At 38.6% G+C, this 20,217-nt stretch overlaps 1 protein-coding gene across 4 annotated transcripts in view; it reads left to right on the forward strand.

Annotated features, from left to right (window-relative positions):
* Window positions 1–20,217, forward strand: part of KCNQ5 (potassium voltage-gated channel subfamily Q member 5) — a 282,191-nt gene that overhangs the window by 248,246 nt on the left and 13,728 nt on the right. For 2 of the 4 annotated variants that reach the window (XM_058834707.1, XM_058834708.1), the window contains 2 exons: window positions 6,612–6,832; window positions 19,085–19,193. In XM_058834707.1, coding sequence (XP_058690690.1) covers window positions 6,612–6,832; window positions 19,085–19,193 — 330 coding nt within the window. Of the gene's footprint in view, window positions 1–1,071; window positions 1,129–6,611; window positions 6,833–7,252; window positions 7,261–19,084; window positions 19,194–20,217 lie in introns of all 4 variants that reach the window. The other 2 variants (XM_058834709.1, XM_058834706.1) reach the window with 2 other exon arrangements.

Here is a 20,217-nt window from a genome sequence, read left to right on the forward strand (position 1 = left end):
CAATGTACTTTGAGATAACTGTCCTTGATTATTTATCTTGTTTCTTACTGCAATGCTAAATGACTTGCATGGGATGCTGTGTGAATTAAGTAAGCTTCTTGTTTCACTCTTTAAATGAAGACATGTTTGCACAAGTAGTGCATTGGATTGCATTCTGAACATGCTCTTTGCTCTATATTCCCTTCTAATAACAGTAAAGAAAAACTAGTACTGTGTTAGGGAAAAGTTCATTCATCTTCTTTCCTACAAAATTGACTTTACAGAAATTAATTTTTGTGTTTTGTCATGTACAGACCTACAGCCTTTCATTAGGTAACAAAATGTTGCTACTCATTTGAGTTTAGAGAGCTGTGCTTATAAGCTGTAGCTTCAGATTGATTTTAATAAAAATATGTATGTTGTATTTCCCAAAATTTTACACATAAATATTCTGATTAATCTTTTATCAGAGTATTGGTAGACAACCTCTATAGCGTATCCAGTCTATAAATGAGATATTTCTATAAATCTGTTCCGGAGTTGTGCAAGTTATTTTAAAAGCCTATATATTAAACTCTTAATATCTGCAAATGCACACACTGAAAACAATATTTATTTTTGTTCAGTTATACAACACATCCGAAATAGTTCCTGTGCAGAAAACTAGATCAAGACTGATAAATCTGTGGCATACAGAGAGCATAATCAGTCTTAAACTGTCTGTAGGACATGCACTGGGTGTCTGCAAAGGATGAATGTCACCCATCTAATCTTGTAACTCATGAGGCTGAATATGCATTCCCTATTCAGACAATTCTCTCTGGTGCAATAAGGAGCAGTTTTGCCAGTATAAGATCTTCAGGGGAAAACTCAGCCCTCTTCTGAGGGAAACAAGTGAATTATATTATGGAATTCTTTCACCTCCTATACCATATCTGTTTCTGAAAGTAGATTTAATGTAAACATTTTGCATGCACCATATAAAAAAGAAATTGCCAATTATGCATAATCTAACTTGAGGTGGAAAACCTAACCCCTTACCTAGCACTGGAATGCTTAGTAACAGAGTCCTCTATCTCCCCTCACTCCTAGTAAGCTTTGTAGTAATAAACAGAAGCTCTTCAGGATGTACACCCCTCGGAAACATAGGTATTCAGCATCCTGCCTATTCACATGATGTTTGAGAATGCCAACTAACATCAGGTGCATGATTCATTCATTTCCCCTCCTTAGTGCTTTAAAGTTCATTACTTCTCCAAATGATGTTTCCTATTTAAATGCTTGTAAGTCCCTTTTTGCTTGTTGCCTGCAATGCCATTAACACAATGGCAGCAACACCAGTTGTTTCAAACTCATCCAGCCAGACAATTGCTGTGCACAGCTCACCGCTGTTTTACGAAGCCCCATTCCTCTTCTCTGCCTGAGACTTTAACTTCTGGAATGCATTACCCTGTGGAGATCTAAAACTGGGGTTGAATATTTGGGTAAAGCCATTTCCCCAAGTCCAAGAGGATTTTTTACAACCATGGCAGTTGATTTCTCCATCTAATAATCAATGGAGAATGTTAAGCTATAGCATGCTAGGCAATTGCAGCGGTCAACATATGTGATTGTTCTTGGAGAAGAATCCCCTTGGACACAGGTTGTGGATGATGTGCCTGCATCCTGTGCTGGAAGGTAAAAGAGTGCATGTGAAATAAAGCATCTGCTTCGGCTGAATTCTGTGGAAATTGTGTCTCTTACCAAAAATGGTAATTCCTAGATAGATGAATCTTACGGGAAGAAGCCTATGACTCATATCTCAAGCTGATTGCATTTTTTCTTACTTATTGAAAATAATGTAAAAGACAGTAGAAGTACAAACTGATTACAGAAAATTAGGATCAAAATAGTTTCTCTTCATTTAGAAATTGTTTTGGAAAAGGAAAAAAAGTACAAACAGCCTGAATATTTACTTTTTCCATTTGACAATAGAACTATAATATACTGCGGCCTGAAATTCTTGTTATTACTTATTGAAGGTATGAGATATAACACTAAATTTCTTGAGTTCATGATCCTAGCATGAGACTGGTGGCAAAGTCTTGAATGTTTGTACTTTAGGTCTCACAGTATTATCCATTGCATTTGCACTTGTTCAACTTAGCTTAATTTCAGTAAAAGTATTTTTAGGCTTAGTATGAATCAATACCTGTATTTATAGGTAGTTAACTACTGAAAATTGGCATTTGCATTTGCTTACTGTTGTTTGCCATAGATGATAATTTCTGGCAGTTTTAGCTTCTGTCTCAAGATTCAAAGTATGCTTCTTCACCCTCAGGCCCTCCAGCTATTTCTGATTCATTTCAATTTCTTCCTATACTTGCTTCCACCAATTGGCTCAGTATGAAAAGCTGAAAAAGAAGGTGTAAATTGTGGCTAGTAGCAAGCAGCAATGCTGCAGGTCTGAGGCTGAGACAGAGCAGAAGTTTAACTTGACCAGAAATGTAGAAAGGTGGCAGGCAAATGGGGGAGTTGGACTGGGAAGGAAAGAGATGCTCAGTTATTAAAGTATAGGGAGATGGTCCGTGGAAGACAGAGGGAGCAAAGGTTTGTATGCATTTGTTCAGTTAAAACAATCTCTTACCCAGAATAGTCATTTGGACCAGCAGAAAGTGATCTTTCCCTCTGCAGTGAAGCTACAGTGACCTCTAGTGTCCCTACAAACCTATTCCTAAATCAAAGGTGGTAAATGCAGAATTTGAAGAAATAAAAACTAGAAAGTCATTTGCTATCCTAGGGAAGTGAGCATCTTGGGCATGCAGTGGGGGGAATGAGTCATAAAATCCTACAACTGACCTTTCAGAAGGCAGACAACTACAGAAAAGTCATTTGTTTCCTTTTCTACAGCTGCCAGTTGTAATTATCACCACTAAAAGATGCTTCAAAGCTCTAGTGTTATCAATAAGAATACATTCCACAACTTTTAACCTGCAAGAATAGAGGAATGATAGGTCCAAAGAGATTACCATTGCCAGGGAAGACTGCCATAGGAAGAAAAAAATGTATGTCAACCAACTGGGCTAAATTATCAGTCATAGAAAGTACAAGAAATGATGGACAGACACCCATCTAAAGGAATGCAGAGATAATTAAAGACAGCTGTGGATCTCTCAGATCACTGTCATTTAGTTTTGATTTAGGAACTTGTGCAATTTTATTTTCCTGTTTCTTTCTCATGGTTTTTGCCTTTTGGACAAGCATTCAAAGTTTATGGATACTTATGGGGATGCATTAATATCTAATGGCCATTAACAGCTTTACATTGATTCAAGGGATTTCCTTTGGATACCATGTAAAAAGAGAGGAGAAAAGGTGAAAGAGAAAAATATAATAGGCCAGGACCTGCAAGGTTTGAAGGATTTTTAGCATGCACAAGCCAGTGCTGATACAACCAGCATTAAATCCGAATAAAGGGCCCAAAAGGAGACACTGGCTATTGATTTGAATGCAGAATGTCCAAAGATGCTTGAATGGTGTAAAATTATCTTCACTGTGTAATTTTAACACCATCTCTACCTCTATTGCCTCCAGAGCCAAGATTTAGGCTTTATCCTATAAGAAAAGGGACTTTCACTCTGGGTAAAAGCCCGGTCAGGGTACACTCAAAGTACTCTGATTCAGTTTCTCCTTCATGGTCTGTTATTTATCATACATAGAAGAGCCCCAAGACTTACTGTTCCCAAGCACAAGCTTTCTTCCCCAACCTTTCTTCTCCACAGTCAGGCACACAATTTATAACTGTGCTGAGATGGACCCAGTGACTTCAGAAGCATTTCCCACCAGTCTCAAAGTAGGAACAGGGATCCAAGAAGCAAAGAACTGCTATAACTATTCTGTTTGGGTGTGCATCTCAGGATGCAAAAGAGGATTTTCAAAAACCCTGCTTCCTTCAGAGGCTGTGTTTCTCTTCACAATATAGCACCCTCTGCATGGACCCTTGGCCTGCCAGTACATTGTCATTGCTACAAAGCAGATTTGATTTAATTTTTTAAGTATTAGCTCTGCAGTTTACATTAATATTTTCATTCTCAGCATTGTCCTTTTTTAAAATGTCTACAGTACAGAAAAAAATGGCTACTGTGCCTTTCATCATTGCCTTACTGCTTTGATTTGGAGAACTAAAGATATTCAGGTTAAGTAGTCATTGTGCACCATTCAGCTTTTATAAATTAAATAACCATGTCTACCATTCATTTAAAGGCAGCCAGTGCTTTCATTAGTACAAATTAATTGACAAAGCAACACATGCCATTTTGACTTTGGTTTTATATTTTTGTTTTTCTTTTTGAGTTAATAGGATTATTAAAAAAATGTTATCTATATAAGTAGTTTTTATGACTATTTTATCGATTTTCCTTTCATTTTTATTAGTGCAGCAGAAAGACAGCTACCCAGAAACTTTATAACTCTAATATTTGAAAAGAAAAAACTAAAAAAAAAAAAAAGCATCACTTGACTTCATTTTTCAATAGCAAGTACAATTTGGACCATAAGGGGACTTTAAAAAGAGGGGGACACTTGTAGGAATAATATCTGTAATAAGAAGTTAGTTTTGATTCTCTTCCTCATTCTGTATAATATGGCAATGCAATAGTGTGGTTAATAAATATTTTACAGTTTATATTTTCATTGTTGTACAAAGCAAAAGATTCCTGAACTGAAATATAATTCAAACTTGAAATGTAATTTGTATTCAAAGTTAAATTTTGGAACTCACTTTTCTTTCAAATATTAGGTTTTCTGGGTCTTTTGTATTGCTTATGCCACAGCACTGGGTAACAATTTACAATGGAAATAGATAACATTTTTGTCACTGTGATGTATTCATTTCAACAATTGCTTATTTGGGCAAGGAAAGGAGATTACATTGAGAAATTAGTGTAAAGGTATTATTTCAATTAATCCAACATTCCATATAGAAATACATTTATCTAATAATCTTTCTGTTGATGTGGTCATTTTTGAGTATTCTTGAAAATTATTGCATTGTAAGCATCCCAGCATGTGTTTTGCCTGCAACAAACTGCATCCTTTCTGCTCGCAGTGATGTTTGCATTCAGACTGAAATGCTATGCTTTGCTGTGCATGGACAAAGATATGTTCATCTCAACATTTCACATCCACAGAGGTTTATAACTACTTTCCATTTCATATAATTACATATTAACATTGTATTTTCAGAGTGCAGTAGATTAAACATCTGAGAACCACATAGTCTGTATTAGCACTAGTTAATTAGCTGCAGGATTTGTTTCTGTTCAAAACATCTTATGGGCATGCTGAAATTAAATGCAAAGACCTTGAGAGAGAGTGTCTTACCTTCAAGAACCAACATATTTTTCAGGTAGACAGTCTTTGCTAAAGTTGTTTCAAAAGCCCCCCCTGCAAAGCCTATACCAGGGCAGTAGGACTGCAAGTCCCAGTAACACCATGCCATGAACAGACACTGCACTGCCTCCAGCACCTCTCCCCTTGAAAGAACAGGACCACTGATCAAGGTGACCATTCCTTGCTCAACCAACTGACTTTAACCTTGCATAAAACAAGGTTTCCAAACCTTGGTATCGGACTACTTCTCTGTTTCCCCTTTGTGTCTTCTGCTACAGAAAGGGACAAACAAAGGCAAAAATGTTAAATAATGAAAAAGGATAGGCAGATAGTCACAGTGACCACAGGATGTTCATCATATATGTTTGGACAAAGGTAATTTAAGCACTGAGAAACAGAAAATCTACAAATCCCACGTTTAGCTGACTGGAGGGGAGGATTACAAGCACATCAGGGGAAAAAAAAAAACCAACCTTACAATTGGTCAACCATAAGACCACAGGGTCACCACTGATGCAGCAGACACAGTCATGAGCTTGGATGGGTTCTGGTACCTGTCCATACCACCTGCACATAGTCAGCTCCCAGTTTAATCTTCAGCAATGACTTCAAGGAGCACACAACGTATCATTACATTTCCATTAATCAGTCATCACGCTGTTTCTTGGATATTTTATTAATTTTGGTTTTGTCTTGTCCAAGTTAGTGCTCTAACAAGGAATTCTGGATATGAGTGATCACTAATCATGCATATGAAATGTTGGAAGTGCCACATCCTGAAAAAGCATGAATATACACTAACTATTTTGGCCTGCTTAAGAAGACCCCAAACCAGACAATATTACATGGCATGCAGTAACAATAAAATACATTTTGGTTTTGTTTATCTGAAGATATGGTCAGAAATGCACTGACCTTGGCTGACTAAGATGGAAACAAACCTATTTCAAGTTCAAGGAATAGAAAAAAAATCATAGAGATTAAAGCACAATAATTGGGTGAAATTGTTTCTATTTGTTATTTTTAATTTCCTTTAGAAGGTTATTCTGTACTGTATGATAGATTGCAAATGCTAATGCTTCTATCAAAAAACAATTACATCAAATCAGTTCCAGTTACAAATGAAATATATTCAATGAAAATAAAAGTGTGTAAGAAACAGATTCATACCAGTGACATTTTTTTACACATTTTCAATAATTATACAATAGAAAAAAGAAATGAAGTAACTATGAAATAAAATATATTTCTCTCTCTCACAGTCAAAAGCTAAGTTTCAAGGAGCGGGTCCGGATGGCCAGCCCTCGAGGTCAAAGTATAAAAAACAGACAATCTTCAGTCGGAGATCGCCGGTCACCAAGTGCTGACATTGCCACCGAGGGCAGCCCAACCAAAGTCCAGAAGAGCTGGAGTTTCAATGACAGAACCCGCTTCAGGCCCTCGCTGCGGCTGAAGAGCTCCCAGCCCAAACCCATGGTCGATGGTAGGAGCCTTTCCCCCCTTGTTTGCCATTGCACACTGCTCCCAGCTGCTCACACTCCTGGCCACTTGTGCAGTGATTGTACACATTTTAGGAAGGCAGAAAGAATTGCTCTTTGGGGCCAGAGACACAAACCGGCTAGTCTGCTTCAAAGAGCCCAATAATGTGATTTTTTTTTTTTTTTAATAATAAATCATGTCTGTGGTGCATCGAGAGTAACTGGTGGAAAAAGTGGTCACTATGTAAAGTCACAGTGGACTACAAGCATCCCAGGGATTTGGCTGCAGCAGCTCCCCTGTCATGGCCCCTCTCCCAGTCCTGAGCTCAGCTGCTGCCTCTTGCTGGTGGTCCACACAGCACAGCCAGCACTGTCTGTACCTTTGCCAGCTGAGAGCACAGCTTGTGCAGAACTGGCTCCCTCAGGCAGAGGAGTCCCAGTAAAATATGCTACTGGATGCTTTAAATTTTATGGGGTTGTATCTGGCTTTATAAGGCAGGTAGATTTAGCAAACAAAACCAGTGTTATTGCTTTTATGTATTGCTTTCTATAGGGTATTTTGGATGTAGGAAGCACTCCTAAAATGTAAAGAGGTGGGTCTTGGTGAAAATGGCTTGTTGAACCTCCATCAGGCAGCCTAGCCTTTCCCTCAGGCTGCCTCCTATGCTGATCCATTCTCTAGCTGAAGTCTAATTTGGCATTAAATTAACGAGGCAAGGATCTTCATATGCTGAAGCTCACCAAAACAAAGTCAGTGACTCCTCTAACCAAGGAGCACCAAATTGGGTGACAGCAGCCCCCTGACAGGCAGGAGCTGACAGAACCAGGTGCAACTGACCCCTGTATGGGACAGGTCCAGCACTGAAAGGTGCACTCACATAGCTCTGGGGGTACTGCTGCCCCAGTGGATTTTGTTTTGGGTTTCTTCATTCCCATATGTCCCAATCCATGAATCTTTTGTTCTTTCTTATGGTATCCTCCATGTAAAAAACAAGGGAAACAAACTGGTTGACTTCCACCGAATGCAGTGACCCTGCCTGAATGGGAAAGGTACAACCTCTTTCTACACTGGCAATCATGCATGCTACATCCAACAATTGTAGTACGACTAATTAGACAGAAGTGCAATCTTGATGTCGCTTCCTTTTTAAGAGCACATATTATCATAAACATGTAGATTGCAAAATACTCATTGAACTGCAATGCCCCATCCCTCAGTGAGGATGTTCTATACAACAGATCTCTTCAGGAAAAGTCTGGGTAAATAAACATTTCCTGGAGGGCAACCAAAACAAACCAGTGGTATTTGCTAAGGTCATTCCAGGCTAGCTCTCCCCCATGGAGATGTCTCAGATGCACAAATTCCAAATTTGTCTGTGGTACAGTGAGCTGCTGTGGTGTATCAGCTACCAGGATGCTATCCAGATTGCTCCACTCCACTGACCACTGCTATCCACTCCTATCTCCATGCTGGGGCACAGGCCCTGGCTTATGTCCCATGGCAGCTGCATCACAGGGGCTGTGTGACCTAGCCTGGGTCTCATGCTGATGTAAGGCTCAGACAAGGCCACAATGGGAACTGAGAAATGTTCTAGGCAGGATAGTGGTTGAAGCTACCATATCTAAATTTAAACTTCCTACATTATCACTTATAAAGCACAAGTATCTTCCCCAAACCGCATGAGAAGCAATTTTATAGGTTAAAACCCTGGAACTCACACTGTGCCTGGAAGTGACCTAAGAAGAAAGTAATTTTTTGAGCAGATACTCTCTCAGAGTATCAGTGTCTCACTTTTCCCCCATCTCTGCAGTCTGCCCCTCACTGAAGCACCTGTTTCGTTTTTCATCAGCCCATTTTTCATAGAAGCATTTCCTCAGCATGTCCCCTATTTTGTCCTGTACATATTTTCATCAGTAACAAGAATGTGCACAAGTGGATCGTGCTGCCTCTGATTGTTTCCCTCTCACGGAAAAGGTGGCATAAACAGCACCTTGGGTATATCAGCAGATAAAAGACAGTAACAACAACAGAGCACTCATTGCTGTGCGTAAACCCTTGAAGATCTTCCCGCTCCTCAGGGTGAGCACAGCCTGTTTCCTGGTCAGTGATTTCCAGCTACTAGTCCACCCTTATGAACTGGGGCCAACAGATACAACCAATTTCTCATCTGTGGCAGAAGGAACAGCTTCCATTGTCTCCAGCCTTTAGGCAAATGCCAAGTTTCCATTCTGGGACCTCATCCAATTACTTCTAGGACCAGTATGATTAGAGAGATGTCCAGTGTGCTCACTGCTGAGAGACAGCTCCCTGCTGCCTTACCCAAACTTTTGCAGGAAAAGTCAGACACTACTAACCTTGATTTCTTTTTCTTTCTTTTCCTTCATAGCTTGATGCTTTCTGCATTTGACAGCTCAGTGAAAAAGATCTCAAGATGATGTATTTAATTTAGAACATCTTGCATTTTTCACTGGGTGAAAAAAACAGTATATTATTCTTATCTCTTGCTTACCAGATACTCCAGCTTCCTCCTGAAGGTATTCCCCAGCCAAATAATTAATTATTTTGTCAGGCCAATCATCAAGCCAAAACTAGAAGCCAAATTTTTCTGGGTGAAATCTTGGGACAAAACAGGACCCTTGAACGGCTGGTCCTTCTGGTGAATCCTACATCTCTGTAAGTTGTTTGGTGGGAGAAGAAATTACATTACAGGACATCTCTGGGGCCGTGACAACATAGTGCTGGATACCCAGCCCAGTGTCAAAACTTAGTATCAGTGAAAAAAATAGCCTTACTATGAACTTCCTCTTCCAAAAGAGAAGACAGAAGACATTTCATGGGATGTGGAGCTGTAAATGCTCTGCATAGACAGAGGACTGAATTCGGTGTGAAAGTAAAGAAAATACTTAAATATATAAGGAGAGGATTCCAAAAGGAAGGAAAATTGTTAGCATATGAGGATGATTTAAGGCAGATAGATTGTCAACACAGAGACTTTGCAGTGCTGACTAAGTTCTGGTAAGGACATGGATGGAATCTGGGCCAAAACCACCAGAAAGACACTGCTGGAGAAACTCAACATTAGCAATTAGAAACTGGACTGTAAAGGGAGATTTCTAGCCCAGACAGGATCTCATGGGGGCAGCTAAAAGGCTAACCTGATTGAAAATGTAGTAGCTTGCCTCTTAGGCTACCCAGCAACAAACACTCTAGCACTCCCCCACTGCATATTAAAATAATAGGAGGAGAATTTCTTGGCAGCAAATAAAACACTTAAGCCAGCCACGGATATCTCCCAAAAGGATTTTGGCATAGCAGTCTTAGAACAGTATGACCAAAACCATTGCATAAATGGCTTTATTTATTGTTAGTAACAATCCTCTGAAACTGCCTGTAAACCATTTATTGCCATTGACAAATTTGGTCTGAAAACAGCAGTAATTAATTCAGTTATATATGTGCATTGGAAAATGGAATCCAAACCTGAGAGGGGTTTGATGGTTAGAGAAGTCTTTGGTGGCCTGAGTGGAGATGTTTTCTAGGGCATTTAACAATGGCTCAGGGGAGTGAAAGTGAATATCAAGACTTACATAATCTGTTTTTAAATACATGTGCAGCCTCTGGTGACATGTGGTTCACAGCTTCCAGAAATCTTGTTGAAGAGGGGACTCTGCATAAATTAATAAAGGTGCCAGAATACTGAATTTCCAATCCATGTTATCTGCCTAAAAGGGAATTATTAGGATAAGGCAGATGAAAGGGAACTTTTCACCAATCAAGAATGGTACATAGTGAAGCTTTACAAAGCACACACTTAAAAAGGATTGTATAGGCTCGTGGAAGAGCCTTCCTCAAAGGGATACTATGTCACATGGGCAAAGGTGTTGTCTGACCTTAGAGCCACTCACGGCCCCTTCTGCACGTGTACACAAAGTGAGCCAGGAGCTACCTCTGGCCCCAAGGCCTCCTCATGCGGTGCTTCCTCGGGCTTTGGTCCCTGTTAACAACAACAGGGAAGCTGCAGCCAGACTTCTGTGGGTAGCGGTGCCCAGAGCATGAGAATACCCACTAGCAGGGCCATGACAGGGTCTGTGCTAGTTATTAAACAGTACAGGTTAAGCATGCCTTCCTTAAGGGACTGTGCCTGCACCTTGTTGTACGTTGTGTATCCATCCACTGAGACTCAACTGCACAAAATCTCTTCTTTACAATGGTGTGCCTGTCCTGTTTTGTTTTCTGCTTGCCTTATTTTCTGAGGAACAGAACCTTTTCTGCTTAAATCATGTGTCTTGCACCACCACAGCTGAATTAATGAACCAATATTATGTTGTGGATGCAGTTTTCTGTGAGGGAGAAAAATGCCCTATTACATTTGTTTTCTACCATCCCATGCTTCTAAGCCTCTGAATGAGTTATTGTGCCTTTACTGTAACCTAGAGACATTGTGTGGCTTTTTGAATAAAACATCAAAAGCATTCAGCACTGGAGATATTACAAACATATTTCATTTGATTAATTAAAAAGAACTCTCTAAGGAAATATTTGATTTCTTGCACCATCCCCAAACATTATACACTCACATGACCTCTAGCCTTTCATTCCCCACAGAGTACTTGCACAAAATCCTCAGGGTAGAGTATATTATAACAGCCATGGAAAGAATGCAATTGTGCATTTCAGCCCCCATGTCCTCAGCTACTACCATGTAATTTATGTATTGCAAAAATGACAAGTTGTCCTTTCAGTAGCATAAACAGCTTGACCTTGGATAAGGTTCACTTGATGTGGCAGAAATCCTTAGTTGGGTTGTTTCTACATCTAAGCTTAAATTTGCTGATTCAAAGTGAAGCTGCATGTTGTCAAAGCTTGAATGAAATTTATTAGCAATATATCAATCCGTGCTAGACAAGAGATTTATTTTCTTGTTATTGCCTTCCATAGAGCAGATAGAGCTCTCATTTATTACCATTGCCTCTGTAATTAACTAGGAAGATCTGACATTCTGATCTAAGCTCTGAGCCATTTTTGTGTAAATAAGTACAGGCCATTGGTTTTGAGGCATTATTTTAATTTATTCCAACCAAAGTCCTGGCCCTACGAGACCACAATTTAGTCTCTTCCTTTATGATACCTCTTGAGGAACTTGCTGTGCACCATTGCTCACTGGACTCAGTGGTCTCAGGTGAACGATTATTAATCTTAGCTCTGTGAGGAACAGTAGCAGACCATCACACAGAAGTATGATTTGCATGGGTTTCAGATACCCTCATCTGCAGTGAAGACTATACAAATTAGATAAGAACTAATTTTGAGAGGATGCTCATAAAACGTCTCAACCACATGTAACCCACTTGCACCAAATCTGAAACATCTGAGGAATAGTTTTATTTTTATGAAACATTACTAAGGAAATCCTTCATGGCTTTTTAAAATACAGGACTATCTTGTAGACACCTGAATCTAAAACAGCTGTCATCCTCTAACCCTTGCCCCTGTCTATGACAGGGCATGGAACCTCTGAGGACCTTATGGAATATCAGACATATAACAAGTGATGTGCGCTACAAGGTCTTGCAGGGAAACAGTAAATTAAGTGTGACATTTTGCTCATTAATCTACAGTTCCAGATACTATCATATGTATCTGCAATTTATTTTACTTCCTGGATGTGCTATATAAAAAAATAACAGAAACATATATCTAAAAATACATTAAAGCCATAGATTTAGAGTCACCTTCTTTTACTTTTCTCACATGGCCATCTAAAGTTGCTGGCTAATTTGCTACTATTTATAATAAGTCTTTTGAACAACATAATTATTGTGCATTTAATGAATTGTTTTTAGAAAGTCTACTGGTCCTCCATATCATCATTCAAAATTAAAAGGATTCCTTTTTAATTAAGTAGTGGAAGGTGTTCCATGAAATATTGCCAGTGCAGAAATTTTTGAGAAGTTAAATAATAACTAAAGATAATTGAGAGTTGTTCGAGGGAATTTTAGAATAGCTAGAATTTTAGACATTTGGAACTTACTTGCATTATATGATAACTGATCAAAATTAGGTTTCTGACCTTAAAAAAAAAAAAATAAAAAAAAGAAAAAATGCACTTACAGAGAAAGGAAACTATATCATTATACCCAGAATATGTAAAAAACCTTCCACCAATTCTCTCTTCCATTTTAGCCAAGTAAGAGGATTTTCAGAAATTCTTTGACATATATAATGTTGCTAGGGATATTCTTTAAGATACCCTGTTTCACATTGCACTGGAATTCTCAGTGATGTCCTCTTCTCCTCCTCATCTGGAATGCTTTGTCTGTTTCAGAAGAAAGACAAGGAATGGGCTATTGATACAGCACTACTGAACTCCCCACCGGTACAGCCAGCAGAGCAGAAGGCAAAGTTTACAATCTTATGCAAAAATGCTCCTCCTTACAGGAGGCACCTGTTTCCTTCCTTTACTGAAAATTTCTTTCTAGCATGGAAATGGCTACCATTTCATAAAAGCTCCCTGTAAACAATATTTTTAGATGTTGTCAGTCTTTTTCCTTCTTTCTTAATTTTTCCACTTGAACACTGTTGTCTACGATCAGGGATTTTGGTGTCATTTTATAAATGTGAAGAGAAAATCACAGAAGTACTTGTTCTGCCTTCTTCTTTCTTGATTAGAACAAAGTCTTCCCTTTTGTTGGTTTCTTTTTCCAGAGATCAAGGAAATAAATACATAATTCACTCCCTTGGGCTTCCCTTTTCTGGCCTCTGCTCTGGAAAGCATGTAAACATGGGCTGTAGCCTTTCCCGTTCTGGGGGAGCTTTGGGCTCATTATTAAGTATGATTTTGTTCCATCACAATTAGTGTTGCTTTCTTCAATTGATTTTTCCTATGGAACTTAGTGAGCAATCAAAGTAAAACAAAGTGCATGAACTACATATTGAGTCAGCTTGTTGATGTTTTAAAGCAAAGGCAAATTGGAAAGAAAATCAGTTACAGGGGTAGTGAAGGGATTTTATATTTTGAAGGGCCTAACAAACAGGAAAATAATGAGAACTTGTGAAGAGGTGAGAAGTTTCATGAAACATATTTAAACAAAGGCACTAGGCTAAGACACATTTCATTCCTATAAAGGGAGATTGCATGAATCACATGAACATAAACCATCAAGACGTTTGTATGTAGAATAATTTTGGGGGGGGAGAAAAAGTAATTGAGATTTTGTGAAGCATTCTATGCATTATAGCATCTGTGGAAATATTACGAAATATGTACAGGGTATCTCTATTTTTTAGAGAATATAGGTTAAAATCCCTAACTCACCACAGTAAATGCTCATGGTGAAGAAAGGTACTTCAAAGGGTAAAGTTGAATGAAATTCACCTACCTTGCAGACACCCTAGGCATTACATAGACTAGCACAACAGAGGCCCTATTTGCTCACATAGGAGGCTGAAAGAATGAATAATGAGATTATTAAGCTGCTGGCATTGCTTCTTGGGCTAGAGGGTTCTTCTGAGCTCAGTAGCCACATGAGACTAAGGCAGTTTGGAGTCTCATAATAAAGCAGCTGCCTGGACCCCCTGCTGCAGCAGACCTATGCACTGGCACCTCCCACAGGGACAATCTGTCCCCCAAAAGCTTTGAATTTATGTCCAAATTTATTTTCCCAGAAGTTAGATGCACTGAATTACCTACTCATTTTCTTTCTGACCACTCAAACAGAAAATGAGTATAGAGATGAGGGCATCACATTGGGGTGCCCAGCACTGCTGCCCTGGGCAGCCAGAGCAGCTGTGCACTCACATGAGACGGCTGAGTAGGGTGGAGAACAGGCTGTGGAGCTGCATTATTAATTGCTTGGACTTCAATTTCCAACTCAAACTCTCAGTTTTGATAATAATAGTCAAAAACTATGGCTCAAAGTAACTCAGCACCTGTGAAAATTAGGCCACCATCCAATTTTCACCTTCAGTCATACATTTCAATCAAAATCAATCAGGTATTTTTCCAAACCAGTGTGGTTTTAGCCAAGTCAACACAACACTGTGTTGTAACATGAATAAGCATGAGTAACATGCAGGTTATCAACTTCAGGCACCTATTGAGATTTTGACATGTTGTATTGGTTTTGCACAGAGGTGGTTTCTATGAGATGATGGGTTGTCAGCCTCAGCAAAATTATTTATATCATCCACATGAAGAACTCTAACTACCTCTTGCACAGTCAGAGTAAGATCTAAGTGCTTCTGAAGGCTTCCAAAAAATGAGTCAAAAGGTCTATGTTTGGATCACTGTACCAGTCACTATGTCAGAAGCACTTCCATAGGATTGATTATTCATTGTGTTGGCCCACAAACTTATTAATCCTGGATCATTGTTGCTAGCATATTGCTGTTCCCAGAAAACAAAGTAAAAAATCTTTTTGATTCTGTTTAACAGGCAGATAATTACTTGAATGTTATTGACACTGAGAGCAAGAAGCTATGAGAGAACAGCATCAGTTTCCCCAATGCCAAAGCATATTATTAAACAACAGAAAACACTTCTAAGAAAGGACATACTATTTACAGATATAATGAATCAAGCCTTGTGAATAACGTTTGCACAGAGCCATGTGAAATGCAGCTAGAAACTTGTAAATTTTTTTGTTGGTGACATATAATGTTTTAGAACAGCCTAAATTTTTTTTTCCATTCATTTATAGTGATCAAAAATGACTAAAATTTGCATTAAAAATGCATAAATACTGTAAAAACCAGCAAAATATCAAGACAATTTTACTGATTTGTGCATACCTCTTCTATTTCTTGGTAATTGCTGGTTTGCTGTGTGATTGAATCAAAGACTGTTCAGGAAGAAATTAAAAAGTGGCAAAGACCAGACAGTAGCCCAAAGTAAATAATGTCAAAGATTATAAGACAATGACAGATGCATCATCAATTGTGAAATAATCACTTTATTTGTTTAAGATCAAAACACATACTGAATTCTAAATATGCTGGTATTAGAAAAAGGTCTGCATTGTCAAGTAGACTGACAGCCCTTCTCAAAGAGACATGCAGGGGTTTTTCTAAATGTGTATTAAAAGACATTTTGGGCATCATTGAGGCCATATTTCTGAGCTGCCCAAGGAACAGACTTGAAAGCCCTAGCTAGCTTGTGGTAGAGGCTCCTGGAGAGAAAGACCGGGGCTAACCCTAGGAAAGACTGGCAGTGAAGCCAGGCTCGTGCAAAGCAGCTGCTGCCCACAGTTCCTTGTGGAACCCACTTGGAACATGCACAGCTGCCCCACTGGAGAGCAGAAGGTACAGACAAAAGGCGTGGGGAAGGATGAAGATGTAGATGTGAGCAGGGCTAGGCATGAGCTGGCACTGGCAGGTCTAGCTGCCCTACTAGTGCCTAGGAAGGGCTCTCTCTGGGAACAGATAGCAGCTTGGAGAACATAGCTTAGCCCCATCTGGGAGCTGGCAGAGGTTTGAACAGCTGGAGCTGCTAAAGCAGCCAAACTGACCCCAACTCAGCCCTGACCTCAACGGTGAACTCAAGAGCGACAGAAAGGGTGCAAGTACATCTCACCTCGTAACTATGTGGTACACAACATGAGCTTCCACTGGAAAAATTCGTAAGAATGTGAACTTTGATTTCAGTGGTGTTTTAAGCTGGATTTTTTTCTCCAAATTGCTACTACGCATTTCCCAAACTTTTTCCCAGGTCTGCTCAGTAGCCTAAAGAAACATTTATGTTTCCCATAGGAATCAAACAAGGCTAGCTTTTCACAAGCTTTATTGACCTGTGGTATTGAGTGTCTGCCACAATGAAGGAAATTCTTATCAGTGGAATATTAGAAAGAAAAAAAGTTGATTTATTATGAGCAGCATTTCTTATTAAAGCTGGCTTAAATTTATAAGAATTGTCCAGCATCTGTCTAAAAATTTTGCCGAGTTTTTTTATCCATAAGGGAGCAACATGGAACACTATAATTGTAACACACAGTTCTCAAAAAAGTTCTGCAGAGATATACTTTGGTAAGGAAGCCCTTTCATTAATGACACTGCACTTGGCAAAGGACCCAGGAACCGTATCCGTGAGACAACCATACAGAAACATGTTTACTTTAAACTTTCAGGTAGGAGTCTCCTGTTTCACTGGGTTTAGATGGCTATAGCTCTTGTGATCTGAGCAGTATTTTTCCTAATTTACTGGCATAACTGAATAAATTCAAACCTTAGAGAGTCTCTGGAAATACTAGTAACATAAAAAGCTCTGGTTTTAATATGGCACTTATAAATTAGCTGGGAGATTTCCACACTGGGAGAGGTAACTGGAGAGGCTGATCAGATGTGACACCTGGAAAGTTAGTGTTGTGGAATATTTAGCATGTCCTGAGATGGTGGTTTCGGTAGTACCTATCAAACTAATTATAAAGTTTATTTTAGCTAGTCAAATTTCTGGGCAGGGATCCAAATGTTATTGAGGCAGGATGGGTGGAGAGATGTATATTTTATCAATAAGATAAGCCGAGTCAGGAGTGAAGCTCATGAAAGAGTGCAAGGAAAAAACATTCCTGGCATTGTTGTAGTCATGACTTACAGTAATAGCATGGAAGGAGAGACTTCAAAGTTTTGTATGAAAATTTCACTTTTACAATTTAAAACTTAATTTTTAATGGTTGCATTTGATTGCTTCATGTAGACTTAAATATTGGCTATAAGCCGTCTTTCTTTATTAAGTTGATCTGTCAAAGATGAATTCATCTGTTATTAAAAGCTACAGATGTTTCTCATACTGGTTCAGCAACACTAACAAAAAAAAAATATGTTCCCAAAGGTAATGAACTAGCCAGACTCATTGAAAAAAGAAAAAAAAAAAAAAAAAAAAGTAAGATTGAACATTAAATCTGTGAAGAAAATAATGCAGCAATTCCTGAAGATGCTAAGTACAAAACTGTTTATGCCGAGATGGCATCCCTATTAGATTTAGAAGGTACCATGACATTTTTGTCTCTTTTGACTGACAAGTAATATTTTTCTTCTTTAACTTGCAGTCTTCCTGAAAAAGGAATTTGAAAGAATGTCCTGTAATCATTTGTGTCTGACTGTGCTTCAAATCTGCTTATAATTTAAACCCCTGAAATTATTTACTTGAAGTGTTTCTGAATGATTAAACCTGTTGTTTTAAATAACAGCATGAATGAGGCAGCAACCTAGGACTGGGAACAAATCTATTCTCTTACTGAGGGTCACTTAATCCCATCTTTTTTCCTGTGTTTCATGTCACTCATTTTACACTCTCTTCCTCATGAAGCAGAGACACTTATGTGATGAAATACGCTAACCTTGAGTGAAATTCTTCTGGGCATTTGGATTTTATGAAGTTGAAGAAAGATGATTTGGGAGGAAAAGCACCTCCTCCAAAGAATTTTCCTGTAGTTCACGTGCCTTTGAAACACAGATGATGTATGGGCATCCATGACCCTGTCCTTCTTGTTCAATTTGCATTCCACACGTTTTAAGCTTGTAACCCACTTGTTCATGCATCAGTACCTGTTTTGTTTATGTATTGAGGTACAATGGACATTTTTGAGATTTCTAGCTAATTCCCAGATGGCAACTCTGCAGAGGTGGTGTTTAGGAAATTATAAAGGATCCACTTTTTTCCAGGTAAATAGACACAGGAACTTGGCTTAAGCTTCTATGGCAAAGGAAGCCTGAAATACCTACATGACTCTGAGGTTTAAAGGTGGCAATTATTCATTCTTGGTAAAAAAGTATTTTGTTTATTTTAACCTGTAATAAAGTGTTGGGTCATTCCATAGCCTGCTTATTAAATGAAATGGATCTTCTCCTTTGTCTTCAACGTCAGGTTGATCCATAGTGGTAAAACCGTCATAATACAACTTTAGCATCTTTTGATTCTGCCATTATATCTCATAGTTCACCACTTTCCCATAAAACAGAGAATGTGATGAAAAACCAGGGGACATCAGGAATAAACATGCTGGTACTCAGCTATTAATTAGTTTGAAAAATAATAGGGCATTCTTCCTTCCTAATTTTTACTATTTACTCTGGCACTACTAAGGAATTTTATGAACCAAGCATAGATACACACAAGTCCATCATATAGTTCATAAACTGATGGAGGTTTGTCATGCTTGATATGTAGTTCTTCTTTTTCCAGAACCACTGTGCAGGCTGTTAGAAAACACTGAGGAAGAGATGTTTTAAATTGTCTTACTTAGTCTGCTCTTGTCTTTTGCAGCTGACACCAGTCTTGGAACAGATGATGTTTATGATGACAAAGGGTGCCAGTGTGATGTGTCTGTAGAAGATCTCACCCCTGCTCTTAAAACTGTTATTAGAGCTATCAGGTGAGTAGAAAATATTGAATGAATAAACACCTGAGTTTTCTTTAGTTAGGATACTAATAAATTGCTTGTCTCTTCATAAAATGATAGTTAGTTGAACTTATTACATGGCTATATTTGTTACATAACTAATGCTAATATATTACACTTCTTTTCCATTTTAGTTAAAACATTTTATCAGTTCTGTTATCAGTTTTTTGATATCTGCAAATGTTACATGATTTGACACAGAAAGGAAGATGGATGCAGTTAATATTATATGTTGTTTGGATGTTGTTTTTCATTATATTTTATGTTATCCAAACTACAATTTCATGTAATTTTACTGAATACATATCACCTTGCCTGGAAAAGTTATTTCCTTTAAAAGGTTTTATTGAATTGTAGGGTTTTATTGCATTTCCATATTCCTGAGACTTTTCAGATTACTTCTATTGCAAATTTCTTCTGGTAAGAACAGAATAATTACATTCATTCAATTGTCCAAAGCCTTGCCTACCACTATCCACTAAACTAAATATAACCCAAATAATTTAAAACAAGTAGTCTCCTTTTCCAACAAAGTATTAAACTGCATTGAAACTTACAAAGTTACCTGCATTAAAAGTTTAAAAGTGTCATTCACCCTCTCAAGACTCCCAGGGCTATTTATCTTCCAGAGTATTTTGAAGCATAAATCCTGACAGTCAAAATCCCCACCATAAAGTGCACAGCAACAAGCAAGGAGAGCTCAAGCATTCCCTGTCTGGTGGCAGCAAACCTCAGGTTATCACTGGGGGTCACCCCACTGGCTCTGCATCACAGTCACATCAGTGCCCAGCACCCTTCTCGGGTGCAGGAAGGTGGGCAGACAGACAGACAGCAGCCAAAAGGAATTTCTGCAAAAACCTATGGAACGACAATGTTTTCCTGGACAGAAACCCTTGCCTGTGTTTTCTCAGCACTGTAGGAGGAAGAAACTCGAGCATTTTAACACACAATTTCATGCAGTGATAACATATGGGCTACTTGCATTTCCTTCCCTTTT

Source organism: Poecile atricapillus, chromosome 3, assembly GCF_030490865.1.
Source record: "Poecile atricapillus isolate bPoeAtr1 chromosome 3, bPoeAtr1.hap1, whole genome shotgun sequence".
NCBI lineage: Eukaryota > Metazoa > Chordata > Aves > Passeriformes > Paridae > Poecile > Poecile atricapillus.